The 16727-nt window shown below is 34.1% G+C and overlaps 1 protein-coding gene across 1 annotated transcript in view; it reads left to right on the top strand.

The window, feature by feature from the left end:
* LOC136032155 (nitric oxide synthase-like protein) overlaps positions 1-15334 on the top strand; it is a gene marked incomplete in the record, with an annotated part of 293001 nt that extends 277667 nt beyond the window's left edge. The window contains 4 exon segments of the mRNA XM_065712338.1: positions 441-556; positions 1823-1968; positions 8212-8409; positions 15134-15334. Of these exon segments, the coding sequence (XP_065568410.1) occupies positions 441-556; positions 1823-1968; positions 8212-8409; positions 15134-15241 (568 nt within the window).
* Positions 15335-16727: the final 1393 nt, after the last annotated feature.

Below are 16727 nucleotides of genomic sequence, written 5' to 3'. Positions count from 1 at the left end.
TGAACCTTACTGCAGCTTACAATACAGTTTAATTACTGATGAAAGTAAACTGTCAAGATTAACACAATCATATCTATTAGAACACCAAAATAATAATCGTGCAGCAACACAAGTGTTAACACCTCGATTCTGGAAAATTGAAAAAGCTCTTGAGCAGATCACCGAATCAAAGTATACGTTTTGTCTTCCTTGAGTTTCTCTTCTTTTTTGGTTTTCTGTTTTTTTATTACACATATATATATATATATATATATATATATATATATATATATATATATATATATATATATATATATATATATATATATATATATATATATATATATTCCGTGAGAAACAAGCTAAAATGACTTTAACCCTTGACTGTCACAACTACTGTGCTAATTAAGTATTTATAATATTGATTACTATGCTTTACCCAGCATTTTTTCTTGTTTTAGTGAAAATCGCTTTCATTTACCTGAAGAAGGAAACTTACCAGTTGTTATGGTTGGACCGGGAACTGGAATAGCACCCTTTCGTTCTTTTTGGCAAGAAAAACTCGCAATGTCTAAAAGTAAGTTTATCTGAATATTAATATCCTAAGAACGATTATCACTATTGTTGCAAAGCCTTTACCGGTCTTATGGTTGCAATATAAATCATCTAACAGCCACCAGGCCTTACCAGTTATTATAGGTCAATTCCACTTTTAAAATTCAGATTCTATTTTTCAACAAATAGCATTGTATTTTTCAACAAATAGCATTGTTGGATCAAAATCTGTTGGCTAAAAATTTACCATTTAGTTAAACATTTTATTTTCAAGTTTTTTACTGTTTTAAAAAGTAGAATTGAGAGAAAGAGTCAAACTTTAGCGTAAAGAGTGGGGCTTTGAGGAGGGAACAGCTCCTTTCATATGCGGAGGAACTTTTGTTCGTTTTAAGTTTTAATGTCGCTCCTTACTTTCAGTTAAAAAAACTAGTTTTTTTATGTAATTATTCTTACAAACCATCACTCAAAATCCTTATTTAAACCATGTAGTTTAAAAACAATTGAGTTAGATCAAATGCTGATGTGTTTATCTATGAAACCCATATAAGAATTTAACGTTGGATCAGTAACAATTAACGTTGGATCTGCTATAATTCTGGTGCAGCAATTGTCTAGCCTACGGTTTAACGACATACGTCGCCTGCAAAAGGCTTAGTGTCAGCCGTACAGCTGCTGCAATCAAACCCAGGGCATCATATTGCCAATTAGAGATCAATCTGGCACAGTTATAATATTTCCTCTGTCCACTTCCATAATGTATTAGAATATATATTGTTCATCCATGTGTACAATTCATTATCCCTTTTCAGTCAGTTAATAGAAAAAAAAAATCACAAATTCTATTTGTTCTGTTATAGTATATCCTGAGTTACTTGTTAATTAAACGAAACACACCCAAGATCTGAGGTTAGGTTAATCCTAATGCAATATAACCTTCATATAACCTTTAGTTTATATAATAATATAATTTGGGTTATATATATATGCACATTTGGGGAAGGGGTAAGGTATTTGGACAGCACCCCTAACATAAACTATTCTACTCCCCCCTACCCCTAATTTGCAAATATATAGTCCGAATTATACAAGTTCAATGCATTCTATCACCCGTCTCTTGTCTTTTACTCTGAGATCTAACCTAAACTTAATTCTTGAGTGTGTTTCATTTAATTAACAAGAACCTATCCTGAGTACTTCTTTTCCTATTTATATAATCCATTTTGATCAGACAAACGAGCCAACCTGTATGTGTAATTCTTGTACAAATTATAGTTTTTCTCTGTTTCAGAGGAACCTCAAGGAGAACTACTACTTCTCTTTGGATGCCGAACGAAGGAGATGGACCTTTATCATGATGAAAAGGAATATATGCGCAGAAAAGAGATTCTGACCCTGCTACCATTGGCTCTTAGTCGAGAGCCAAAAATAAAAAAGGTAGGAGCAAAAATTGTGGTAAATTGAAAAGGATATTTGTTGATATTTTTTGAGGAGTTAAGTCGAGGACATTGGTTATCCTGTTGAGAAGAGAAAGAGTCTGGGCTTTACATTAGGTCCAAGATAAAAAAAAGGGTGTGACCATAGTTGTGCTTATATTGGGGTGCATTTTTCTTTAACTAGCGTATGCTGCGCTGACAAATCTTCCAAATTATTTTATAGCCGATAATGTTTTTATTTTTATTTTTTGAAAAATGCAATAGTCAGATTGGAATCAAATAAATCTAAACGGTTAATGGATATCTAAATTTTAATAAACTGAAACCTATTAAGTGTGTTTGAGTTGTTTTAATTGTTCTGGGTAACACTGCACGCTTATTGCTGCAAGAAGCTTAAATTCGTAACAAACTGATGTTAAAATCACAAAGTTTCTTATTTTGCCCGTGGTCCAAGCTAATTAGCTTACAGTTTACTTTCCTTGACTTTTTTTTGGCTCCATTTTTTTCTTGCTTAAAGACCAGAAACTTATATCTTGCTTTAATTTTTGAAAAAATAAGGGGACGACATATTCTATTATTGGCTTTCAGTATCAATAAGGTTCGGTAATATAAATTCTTACCAAAGACCTGCTGCAAGGTGTTCCTTCGGTAAGAAATACAGAAGATAGTAGGATCGCCAATCTCAAGCAATCAAAGATTTCATGTTAACTAAGTGTACGTAAAGACTCAGCTGGGCTAATAGTAATAGAAAGTTAAAAAAAAAGTTTTGACAGCATTGTATACATCTAAAGAATCATAATTTTATGTTTATTTCAATATGTAAAATTAATCAAGTTTAAAGTTACCCATCAAAAGCTATTAGACTGGAAAATTTTTCCTGATTTTTAAAAAAATGGAAAAAATAATATTACATCAACAAATCCTACAGTCGATTTTTCAAGTTTCCACCTAATAAATGCGGAGGACACATTTTGTTTTCGAGTAAGAAGATCATGGATGTGTGTTTATTTGTTTGTTTGTTTTTACCAGGGGACATCGTACCAAATCAATAATCCTACAAGATGAGGAGATAGCTCATTCGAACTTAGATTTAAGTTCTGGTTCCTATTTTAGGAATCTAAAAAGATTTTGCCAGAGCCAAATGGGGTTTTATGCCACTTTATGGTCAAAATTACAATTTTCTCCAAAAAGGAAATCAGCTGTTAATGGGGTGCGGTAGTTCATTTTCTTAGGTAGGGGCGGTGGGGGGGGGGCTCATGCCTCAAGAGGCATATTTTTACGTCCAATTTTTCTAACTCTCCATGAGCCTTCAGATAAATACAGAAAGAACCTGAGGGTTATAAATTAATCTCTAATCAATAGCTCTCTTCTCATCACAGAAAAGTGTTTTCTTTGCAAAATAGAAGATTAAACTCATATTCTTTACGGGAAATTAAGTGGAGGGGAAAGCAGTATCTTGAATGTCGTCAAGGAATTTTCCAAGGAGAAGGGGCAAAGGTTACCAGGAATTTTGTTTTTGTCGATGTTTGAAATTCACATCAATGAACATAAAGTAAAAACCGATTCGTGCTAATAGTAGCCAGTACTCTAAAGCAAAGAGTTTTACCAGTAATACATACATTTTAAAAATAGACTCCAAATGTATAAATTCATTAAGTTTTAAATCACAGACCAAAAACAAAGATTCTGAGAAAATTTTCTTCCATTTGCTCGGAAAAAGAGAAAAATCCTAAAAAGGCGAGCAAGTTTTGATGAAAACTACACCATAGACCTTTGCATATGAGATAACTCTGTTGTAAAAATTTCAAGTCCCTAACTGCAAAAATGTGACACTTTTTTAGGAGGATGATTACGGATTCGTGTTTATTTGTTTGTTTGTTTGTGCTTTTATTGTTCATTTTCCTCGTGGATGATTGTATTGAAGCAGCAGTCTTAGAATATCTGTAGAAGACTCTTTAAAAAATAATATTGAAAGTTCTATTGACTTAAGTAGCCGAATAGACTCTGCCACAGCAAAGTGGCGTTTTCTATCATTTTGTGGTGCAAAACGATCATTTTGGCTCTAAGGGGGCTAAAAGGCCATCAAGTAAAAATTCTGAGATGGCCAATAGATTGAAAATGATCCAAAACAGTATATTGAGTTTTTCGATTTTAGAGCCAGTAATGGGTGGTGCATTTGTTTCTAGAAATACGCATAGTCCATACTGAATGAAGTTCAATATGGACGTTGCTTTCAAAGCATCGTTTGACTAAGTTTTTTTGTTTAAGGTTTGATAATATTATTTATATTTGCGTTTATTACACCATTGTGGTGTTTATTGGCGCATAAGCCATCTTGGAGGAGGGTCGGTGGATCTGAACAAAAACCTATTAAGTTTTAATTGTTTAAGTTATAGGGTCTACTTTTAAGCCAAGTTATACAGTTACTTTAAGCCAATTGTCTCTAATTTTAATTACATAAAAAAAACTATTTTTTTTTAACTGAAAGTAAGGAGCGACATTAAAACTTAAAACGAACAAAAATTACTCCGTATATGAAATGGGTTGTCCCCTCCGCAATCCCTCGCTCTTTACGCTAAAGCTTTTAATTGTTTTAAAAAAGCAGAATTGTGGCAAAGAGTCAAACTTTAGCGTAAAGAGCGAGGGATTGCGGAGGGGACAACCTATTTCATATATGGAGTAATTTATGTTCATTTTAAGTTTTAATGTCGCTCCTTACTTTCAGTTAAAAAACTAGTTTTTTTTATGTAATTTCTGAACGTTTTTGAATTAATTCATGTTTGATTTTGGCTCTCCACACATAAATTATTAAAATGAATTTACATATTAATTCCGGTTTTGGCTAAATGGCTTTCTCTTAGTTTTGATCAGACGATATTGAGAAATAAGGGATGGGGAAGGAGGCCTAGTTGCCATGCAATTTTTCGGTTACATAAAAAGGCAACTATAAATTTTAATTTTTAACGAATTTTTTTATTAGTAAAAAATATACGTAACTTAAGAATTAACTTACGTAACAAACTTTTATATTCTTTAATTTTTATTATGTATATGAGAGGGTTTGTACCCTCGTTAATACCTCGTTCTATACACTAAATTGTAAGTTTTGTCCCAATTTTTTAAGAATGACCCCTGAATCAGAAAGGCCGCAGAATAAATAGTTGAAATTACTAAAAATACTATAGCATAAAGAGAGAGGTATTTATCTCCTCCTAAATACCTCGCTCTTTATGCTGAAGTATTTTTAGAACCCCACATATGCGTAATAATCTCTGTTCGTTTTAAGTTTCAATGCTACTCTTTACTTTCAATTGGGAAAACTTTTCCATGTTTATTTTTTCATTGTTTTTTTATAGTAATTTTAAAAAATCCTGCGCCCTTTTCATTGAATTTCAGTTCCCTCATGACATATTTCTCCAAGGAAAGATCCTCCCACATAGCCCCCTCCCCTCAACCCCACCGCAAAACCAAAAAAATCCCCTGAAAACGACTGTACACTTCCCAATAACCATTATTATATGTAAACACTGGTCGAAGTTTGTTACTTGCAGCCCCTCCCCCAGGGAATGTGGGGGAATAAGTCATTCCCAAAGACATAGTCATTATGGTTTTTGACGATGCGGAACAAAATGGCTATCTCAAAATTTTGATCTGTTGACTTTGGAGAAAAAATGAGCGTGGGAGGGAGCCTAAGTGCCCTCCATTTTTTGGTCACTTAAAAAGGGCACTATAAATGTTAATTTCCGTTAAAATGAGCCCTCTCGCGACATTCTATGACCACTGGGTCGATACGATCACCCCTGGGAAAAAAAAGCAAAACAAAAAAACAAACAAATAAACAAAAAAACACATCCGTGATTTGTCTTCTGGCGAAAAATGCAAAATTCCACATTTTTGTATATACGAGCTTGAAACTTCTATAATAAGTTCTCTGATACGCTGAATCTGATGGTGTGATTTTCGTTAGGATTGTTTGACTTTTAGGGGGTGTTCCACAAAGTCACCGGATCAAAATTTTGAGATAGCCATTTTATTCATCATAGTCGAAAAGCCTAATAACTATATCTTTGGGGACGACTTACTCCCCTGCAGTCCCCTTGAGAGGGGTTGCAAGTTACAAACTTCGACCGGTGTTTACATATAATAATGGTTACTGGGAAGCGTACGAACGTTTTCAAGGGGATTTTTTTGGTTTGGGAGGGAGAGTTGAGGTGGGGGGATTACGTGGGAGGATCTTTCCATGGAAAAACTTCTCAATTGGGAAGAGACCTTCAATGAAGGGGGCGCAGTATTTTTTAGCATTATTTAAAAAAACAATGAAAAAATTAATATGAAAATTTTTTTCTACTGAAAGTGAGGAGCAGCATTAAAACTTAAAACGAGCAGAAATTATTACGCATATGAGGGGTTTACCTCCTCGTAATACCTGACTCTTTGCGCTAAAGTATTTTTAGTAATTTCAACTATTTATTCTACGGCCTTTGTGATTCAAGGGTCATTCTTAAGGAGTTGGGACAGAATTTAAGCTTTAATGTAAAGAGCGAGGTATCGACGAGGGGTGAACCCTTTCATATACGCAATAAAAACATACGAATATAGAAGTTCGTTACGTAAGTTAATTCGTAAATTACGTATATTTTTACTAATGAAAATGTTCGTAAAAAATTAAAAGTTCTAGTTGCCTTTTTAAGTAATCAAAAAATTGGAGGGCAACTAGGCTTCCTCCCTCGCTTCTTTTTTCTCAAAACTTCCGATTAAAACTATGAGAAAGCCATTGAGCCAAAAAAAATTAATATGCAAATTTCGTTTTAATAATTTATGTGCGGAGAGCCAACATCAAAGCATACATTAATTAAAAAATGTCCAGAAATTAAATAAAAAAAATAAGTTTTTTTCAAATGAAAGTAAGGAGCGACATTAAAACTTAAAACGAACAGAAATTACTCCGTATATTAAAGGGGCTTTCCCTCCACAACGCCCCACTCTTTACGCTAATGTTTTTTACTGTTATAAGAAGTAGAGTTAAGAGAAAGAGTCAAACTCAAGACGTAGTTATAAGGTTTTTCGACTACGCTGAATAAAATGGCTATCTCAGAATTTTGAATCTTTTGAAATCCAGTGACTTTGGGAAAATAATTAGCTTCGAAGGGGGCCTAGTTGCCCTCCAATTTTTTGGGTCACTTAAAAAGGGCACTAGAACTTTTCATTTCCGTCAGAATTGTCCTCTCGCAAGATTCTAGGACAACTGGGTCGATACGATCACCCCTAGAAAAAGAAATGAACACGCATCCGTGATCTGCCTTCTGGCAAAAAAATACAAAATTCCACATTTCTGTAGATAGGAGCTTGAAACTTGTACAGTAGGGTTCTCTGATATGCTGAACCTGATGGTGTTATTTTCGTTAAGATTCTATTACTTTTAGGGTTTTTTTCCCTTTTTTCTAAAATAAGGCAAATTTTCTCAGGCTCGTAACTTTTGATTGGTAAGACTAAACTTGATGAAACTTATATATTTAAAATCAGCATTAAAATTCAATTCTTTTGATGTAACTATTGGTATCGAAATTCCATTTTTTAGAGATTTGGTTACTATTGAGCCGGGTCACTCCTTACTACAGTTCGTTACCATGAACCGTTTGACTACAGAAGAGACTAAGATGGTGGAGCCTTTTCCTATCTATGAACACACCAAAGGCAGAGTTTGTGATGATAAACATAAAATTAAAAAAAATGTTAAACGGGCTGTTGCTGGGTTCAAGGAACCTAGTATGATTAACGAGAATTTTTTGCCTACTATTACTTTCGTTTCTAAATACTAAGTAAAATAAAGTTTTAATTCCTGCTTATTAGCTTAACTGCAGAGAAAACTAAGAATTTAGTCCCTTTTTCATATAACGGAAGACGTTTTTTTCCTTCATTTTAGGGTGAAGATAAAAGGCGATAGGAACGTGCCCATAGTACTTTCATTGCTGCTTGTTTTCTTTGGGTGCGTTCTAGAAACCTATCATTAATGATAACTGATTTTTTGGTATTATTTGTGTTCACAGACATTGGATAACAAAGAACTGTAACCAATTCTTAGTGCTATAAGTGCAAAATGCAAAACAGTTTTAACCCATTTTCCTTATTATTAGTATGTAAGGGGTTAATTTTTGTATTATCTGTCTTATTAGGCTAAGAGTCATAACAGATAGTTAGTGATCACCAATGTGTTTTGAGAACTTGAACAAACCCTTTGTTGTAGAGCTATGTTCAAGATCGCTTACTGGAAAATGATCATGCACAACATGTTTTTGACCTGATTGTCAGAAAAAGAGGTCATTTTTACGTTTGTGGAGACTGTACTATGGCAGAAGCTGTTTCCAAGGTTTTGAGAACTGTGTTTCAAAATATAGGACATATGACACCTGAAGAAGCTGATGAATATTTTTTACATATGCAGGTAACACTTTATAAGATTGTATCTCACTTAAAATTACCAACAGGATAGTAATATAACTGCGCAATTGGTGGCCTTACTAAAAGGTTAGTAACAAAAGTTAGTTTCTTCATATTTAAGATTTTAAGTATGTAGGTGGTGCCGGTAGAAGTTTGATCTTGCTCGGCAGTAAGTAAAACTATATGAAAGTAAGACAGAACGCATCATGAACAGTAGCTTTACTAAAAAAATAATCATAAAATTTGAGTGAATCTTGCTCTTTTTCAGTTATTTAATCTAAGTGTGTATTTTCTTTTTCTTCAGAAGCTTTCTTTGTATGCCTCTATTTTAAGTAAAAACATTCTCTTTAATATTGAAACATTCCATCTTTGGAACTGAATTAAATTAGAAAAACACGTTTTTTTAACTGCAAATAAGGAGCGATATTAAAACTCAAAACGAATAGAAATTATTCCGTATATGAAAGGTGTTGTCCCCTCCGAAACGATTCGCTCTTTACGCTAAAGTTTAACTCTTTGTCACAACTCTACTTTTTAAAACAATAAAAAAACTTTAGCGTAAAGAGCAAGGTGTTGCGGAGGGGACAACCCCTTTCGTATACGGAATAATTTCTGTTAAGTTTTAATGTCGCTCCTTACTTGCAGTTAAAAAAAACTTGTTCTTTTAATTTAATTTCTGAAAATTTTTAAATTAATGCATGTTTTGATTTTGGCCCACCGCACATGAATAATTAAAACGAAATTTGCTTTTTTTTTTGCCAAATCGCTTTCTCATAGTTTTGATCAGACGATTTTGATAAGAAAAATGGGTGGGGGAGGAGGCCTATTTGCCCTTCAATTTTTGGTTACTTAAAAATGCAACTAGATTTTTTATTTTTGTACGAACGTTTTTGTTAGTAATAAACATGCGTACCTTACAAGTTAACTTACGTAACGAACTTCTATATTTGTGTATTTTTATTACATATATGAAGGGTTTTACCCCTCGTCAATACCTCGCTCTTTAGACTAAAGCTTGAATTTATCCAAAATCTTTAAGAATGATCCCTGAATCTTAAAGGCCGTAGAATAAATAGTTGAAATTAAACAGTTGAAAAAAGCAAGGTGTTGTGGAGGAAATGAACCCCCTTATATACGAAATATTTCATGTTCGTTTTGAGAATTAATGCTACTCATTACTTCCAGATGGAAAAAAAATATTTATCTTCTCATTGTTTTTTTTTTTTTTTAATAATGCTAGAGAATCCTGCGCCCCCTTCATGGAAATTCTCTTCCCTCATCATACATTTCTCCTTGGAAAGATCCTCCCATGTAACCCCTCCCCCCGACACACCCCCATCCCAACGCGAAAAAGGCCCCTTGAAAACGTCTATACCCTTCATAATAACCATTACTATATGTAAACAATGGTGAAAGTTTGTAAGTTGCAGCCCCTCCGCCGGGGACTGTGGAGGATTCAGTCGTCGCCAAAGAAATGATTATTAGGTTTTCGACTAAGCGGAACAGAATGGTTATCTCAAAATTTTGATCCGTTGTCATCGAGGAAAAATGTGCGTGGGAGGGAGCCTAGTTGCCCTTCAATTTTTTGGTCACTTAAAAGGGCACTCATTCTAATCTCCGTTAGAATGAGCCCTCTCGTGCCGTTCTAGGACTACGGTAACATTCTAGTTAATTGACTTCTTGCTATCTCAGAAAGGGTTTAGGTTAGGAAAATGAAACTTTCAGGAATAAATCTACAGACTAAAGTATGTCCCGGGAAGGTATTTTGAAGCAACTACCTCCACTCCTTCTCCCTCTAGAGGACCCTGACCTTTAAAAATATGTGTGCTATGAAAGTGAAACCTTGTACAATACATCTTCTGCTTAATTGAAGTACAACAAAATTGTTTTCAGCTTCAAAACTTTGCTCAATTCTATTTTATAAGGTTTTAAAGTTATGCAAATACATTTCCTAAATTCTGAAAAAAAAACGTTGATATGGCTCAAAATTCTACTCAAATAACAGGAATTGCATTTTCAGAACTAAAGGCAGAGGAAAAGCAACTGGTAACTGAAAATTAAGGTAAAATGTTGTTTTGTCAAAATTTCAATAGGTATAGACCCATCATTTAGGCAAATTTCAGGGCCCTCTAGAGGGAGAAGGAGTGGAGGTGGGTACTTTAAAATACCTTCCCAGGACATACTTTAGCCTGTAGACCCCTCCCTGAAAGTTTCATTTTCCTAATCTAAACCCTTTCCAAGATAGCAAGAAGTCAATTAACTAGAATTTTACCTAGGACTAGTGGGTCAATACGATCATCCCTGGCGAAAAAAAGCAATAAACAAACAAACTAATAAACATGTATCCATGAACTGTCTTCTGGAAAAAAAATAAAAAATTCCACATTTCTTAGATAGGATTTTGACCCTTCTACAGTAGGGTTCTCTGATACGCTGAATCCGATGGTGTGATTTTCGTTAAGATTCTATGACTTTAAGGGGGTGTTTCCTCCTATTATCTAAAATAAGGCAAATTTTCTCAGGCTTTTAACTTTTGATGGGTATGACTAAACTTGATGAAACTTATATATTGAAAATCAGCGTTAAAATGGGATTCTCTTGATGTAACTATTGGTATCAAAATTTTGTTTTTTAGAGTTTTGGTCACTTTTTTACGAACGTTTTTATTAGTAATAAATAAACGTAACTTACGAATTAACTAACGTAAGGAACTTCTATATTTGTATATTTTTATTACGTATATGAGGGGGTTTGCCCCCTCGTCAATACGTTGCTCTTTACACTAAAACTTGACCCCTGAATCACAAAGGCTGTAGAATAAATAGTTGAGATTACTAAAAATACTTTAACGTAAAGAGCTAGGTATTGTCCAGGAGATGAACCCCTTATATGCATAATATTTTCTGTTGGTTTTGAGTTTTAATGCTGCTTCTTACTTCCAGTTGGAAAAACTTTATTAAAAATGGAAATTTTCTTCCCACATGATAAATTCCTCCATGGAAAGATCCTTCAACGTAACCTCCTCCCCCAACCCACCTCCAACCCAACGCGAAAAAGTCCCCCCGAAAACGGCTGTACACTTCTCAATTACTATATGTAAACAATGGTCAAAGTTTGTAACTTGCAGCCCCTCCCCCGAGGACTGTGAGGGATTAAGTCGTCCCCAAAGAAATGGTTATGAGGTTTTCGACTAAGATGAGCATAATGGCTATCTAAAAATTTTGATCCGGTGAGTTTTGAAAAAAATGAGCATGGGAGGGACCTAGGTGCCCTCCGATGTTTTTTTGTAAATTAAAAAAGGCCCTAGAACTTTTAATTTCGTTAGAATGAGCCCTCTTGCAACATTCTAGGACCAATGGGTCGATACGATCACCCCTGGAAAAAAAACAAATAAACACGCACCCGTGATCTGTCTTCTGGCCAAAAATACGAAATTCCACATTTTTGTATATAGGAGCCTGAAACTTCTACAGTAGGGTTGTCGGATACGTTGAATCTTATGGTGTAATGTTCGTTAAGATTCTATGACTCTTAGGGGGTGTTCCCCCTATTTTCTAAAATAAGGCAAATTTTCTCAGGCTCGTAACTTTTGATGGGTAAGACTAAACTTGATGAAATTTATATATTTAAAATCAGCATTAAAATTCAATTCTTTTGAGTTAAATATTGGTATCAAAATTCCTTTGGTATAAAAAAAACAGACGCTAAAGTTTGATTCTTTGCCACAATTCTACTTTTTAAAACAATTAAAAACTTTAGCGTAAAGAGCGAGGGATTGCGGAGGGGACAACCCATTTCATATACAGAGTAATTTCTGTCCGTTTTAAGTTTTAATATCGCTCCTTACTTTCAGTTTAAAAAACTAGTTTTTTTATATTTAATCGGTTAAATGATGAAGTTGTCAGCCAATCGAAGTTTTTAAAACGGTAAGTTCAAACAAGAACGCAATCAGTTATGACATGACCAAAGGATATTCTTCTGCGTTGAAAAAACAACTCTTCTGCGTTGAAAAACAACTACAAAATAATATCGAAAGAAGGGACTAAATTGACTTTGCAGTCAGATGAACTTTATCCTTTTCAATCGTAGAAATCGTGACGGATGAAAACTTGGAACAACATCTTATATAATCTAGTTGGTATTATAAAGCTATCCGTAACTTTTCAGGATTAAAATACCATAGGTGACATTAATTATTACGAAACTACCTCATTGTTTTACTTTATCGTTTGTACCCGTTGCGTAAACACTTAATTCTGTCATATTTAAAGAGATCGAATACAATGTGCACCAATTTGCACAACTTTCTAGCCCAAAGTGAACAGATTCTTACTTACAAGTCCCTCTCCCGTGATAGACATCAAGTTCACCGGAAACAAATAAATGGGTACACCAACTAGTAAAAGTTGCAAACCCCTCATCGCTTAAGATGATTGTAGCCCAACATCCGATTATTACTTAGAAGTCCCCTACATGTCTTACCACTGGAACCAAATTGGCTTAACCATCAAATACACCGGAAACAAATAATAGGTACACCAAGTAGCAAAAGTGGCAAACCCCTTATTGCCGAAGATGATTATGAGCTAACAGCCGTTTCTCACCCAAAGTGAACCCATTCTTACTTACAAGTCCCTCTCCCGTGATAGACATCAAGTTCACCGGAAACAAATAAATGGGTACACCAACTAGCTTAGTTGCAAACCCCTCATCGCTGAATTTGATTGTAGCCCAATAGTCGATTATTACTTATAAGTCCCCTACATGTCTTACCACTGGAACCAAATTGGTTTTACCATCAAATACACTGGAAACAAATAATAGATACACCAACTAGCAAAAGTTGCTAACCCCAAATTGCCAGAAGGTGAATATTACCTAACAGCCGACTGTTGCGTACAAGTCCTCTATATGTCTCACAATTTGTATTGGCCTAGATTTCGTTTCATTGTGTACCTTACTACTGAAGTTGTCAACCCCTTTTTCAAACGAGTATACCTCATGAAGGAATTTTTGTACCAGAAAATAGATGTCACATGCTTTGATCAGCTAATCAAGAGCTATCGATTGCCGTCAAAAAAAAAAAATTCTATCTGTCTTAGTTCAAAAGTTGATTATTTTTTTTGCCGCAGGTCAACTTTCTAACGTCACCACTTAGAAAGGAGCAAAGGATAAGCTCCAATTTCTTTAGCAATGAGAGAACCTTTAAAGTTTATTAGGCACAGCTGATACCATTTCTCTACCACAATCCCAAGTCTGAAAAACCGAAGGATAAACTCAGCTGAAATCACGAACAGAAATGGGTAGAAACAGTAGATGGCAGCACTTTCGGACCCGTGGGAAAATGACATTTTTGCTTCTGTAAATTTTTCTATTTATCACTCAAAGAAAATATATTGGCTGTGGGGCCGGGTAACTGCCGCATATATTTAACACTTATAGATTTTAGTCCATCTTCAATTTGAAAGTGGTGCCTGCCTGCTTGCCTGCTAGAATGGAGCTTTCGACTCGAAAGCAGAAACATGGTTTGATGAAACGAAACCTTGGCTGCACAACTTCAGATGCTCCTCTCTGACATAGGCTATATAACTCCACTTCACTTCGCACACCATAGGCTCTGGCTCGTGGACAAGCAAAAACCATCCTTTTTGGCCCCAGGCAAGAGTTCTGCGGAGCTTTCCAAAATGTAATGTCATATTCATCAGTCCGGTCTGAGGTCCACACTTTCTGTAAAAGCCGCACAGGTTAGGCACTTACCAGTTTCCTGGAATAAGCTGAGATCGGTGGCATAGAAAAAAAAAAACGGGACAAAACCAAAGTGTTGCTCTCGCAAGACAATTCTCCTGTGAAATTAAAGTTTCAAAATAGCGCATGTTTTGCAGAATCGAACAAGTATCGATAAGGTCGACAAAATACTTTTTTCCAATTTTATTAAAAGACCAACCTTCAAAATTTGCAATTCACGAGAGGCCTCCCGAATATCCCAACTCTGCGAGCGCATGATTCAGTTCAAAAGAATGCTTCTTAGAAGATTACAACGCCTATTGCTGTTGTAAAAAAAAATACTAAGAAAGATTTATCTATGAGGAAGAGGTGCTCCCTTGGAGAAAAGTATTTGGCACCTACCTGACGCAACAGGTAAATAACATAGGTAACTGGTAAATTTTCTGGTAAACAAAAAACAGCAAATATCAAATTGTTACCATTTTCTAAAACTAAAAGATGCCTGCAAACGCTCATGATAAGTAATAGATTTCCTAATGCTGGTATCTGTACTGAAATATTAAGAATGTGAGAAAGGTCTCCGAATTTGTTGAATATAATCCTCACTAAAAAAAAAAACAGGTATAAATAGGTATAAATGTATTTACTAGCATTTGTTCCCTAGTATCTACCGAAAATGACACATATCTTCAATGTTTTAGTTAGCTTGCAGGTGCAGTTTTTGCTATTGAAATGTTTTAACAGGAGATCTTTCTTTTATTGTAAGGTCTATTTTTAACAGATAACAACAGTTTTTGACAAGTTTATTTAAAAAAAAAGAGTAAAAAGGAAAAAAAACAAATTAGAGAGCCAGAAACATACCCCTGGACCCTCCCCTAAAATAGTTGTTTATGAGTCAGTATAAAGCAGAACCTGCGTCAAGATAAGTTTTTTCAACAAAGAGTTACTTCTAAGTCTACAGATAAATCTAAATGGTTCAGGTTATTATTTTTCTTTTCTTTAAGGATGATGGACGCTACCATGAAGATATATTCGGAATCACACTAAGAGCAGCAGAAGTTCACAGCAAGACACATGAGTCAGCCAAAACTCAAATCGAGCAGCAAAATTAGTACTCCCATAAATCACCATTTTTTTTCATTCCATTTTATCACACAACACCTTCAATTTTTAGCATTAAAACTTTGTCTTTCAGTCTTATCAAATCGTATGGGTTTTATTGATGCAAAGTTTATTTTTATTGTTCTATCCAAAGAAAATAAGAATTGATCAAAAGGTAATTTTCGGCGATTTAGCATAGATATAATGAAAATTAACACACTACAAGCGCCTCTGACAGTGCAGCGTGGTGTAGCAAATTCAAAACAAGAGCTGTATTAATTTTCATATAATCCATTAAAATATGGATCTGAATCTAAATCCTAAACAAGGAATAAAACGATAACCAAAGTTATAAGAAAAGCGAAAGTGAAAAAATAAAATTATGAAATTATTCAGGTTTTTTGGTTATAGTGAGCTTCTTCATTTTTGGCCCAACGTAAAGAAAGAAAAAAAAGGAAAATCGAAAAAAATAAATCCACAGTAAATTCAAAATATTTGGAATGGGAAGAAGGACAGACGACTGCCTCTGGCCTTTTATTTATTGTAACTTTATCAAACAGTTCGTGGTAACGAACTGTAAGTGAGTTAGGTGATTTAAAATTTCTGGTAGATTAATATCTTCAATCTGCTTACAAGTAAAATTAATAGGTAAATATAATTTGTTGCCCTCATTACCAATCTTATCAGACTTATTCTTTTTTGAAATAAATTTCGTTTTAGTTAGAATGCAAATTGTATCGCATATTACTCTAAAATTATATTCAAGAGCTGTATTATTCTTAACAATCCAAAAAAGTTTGATTAAATTCCTCTTGGATAATTTAGTTAGACATTTTATTACAGAAGTCATACCCTTAGATTCAAGTAGCTGGCATAGATCCGTAGAAAACATATGTAAATCTAATTCATTTTTTCTATTATTTTTCCTATGTCCTCCCGATCGTTTTTTTACGTTTAGTAGGACAAGTAAAAGAAGGATGGTCAAAAGAAGGATGGTCTAAAATTGTGATAGTTATATCTGATATGGAACACATACTATTATTACAATGTTGAACTAGATAGTTATTAGTTTTTTCTTTATTAACTGTTGTCTTATGTAAAGAAAATCTTTTATATATATTATTAGTTGTTTCCCAAAGATATTGTAGGCAGCATTTATTAAATTCTAATAGGTAAATTACATTAGTGGTTTTTACAAATTAATGTCAATAGGTCAATAAAAAAAAAAAAAAAAAAAAAAAAAAAAAAAAAAAAAAAAAAAAAAAAAAAAAACTGCGTATGTGCCATCTCACCAATAATTAACAATATCAGGTTAAAAACCTGAACCAGGGTAAAGGTCTGTCGGGGAGAAAACTAAAAAAATTTCTCCGTCAGCACTGGATCCAACCTGTAATAATATAATGAAAAAAGAAATCACCAATGCAACAGCACAAACACATAAAAAAAGACAGAAGGAGAAAAGGAAGACTGTTATCCTACATTAGTAATTAATATAGA

This window comes from Artemia franciscana, chromosome 10 (genome assembly GCF_032884065.1).
Source record: "Artemia franciscana chromosome 10, ASM3288406v1, whole genome shotgun sequence".
Lineage (NCBI taxonomy): Eukaryota > Metazoa > Arthropoda > Branchiopoda > Anostraca > Artemiidae > Artemia > Artemia franciscana.
Note: the sequence above shows the minus strand (reverse complement) of the source record. Positions and strands in the feature narration are given on the sequence as shown.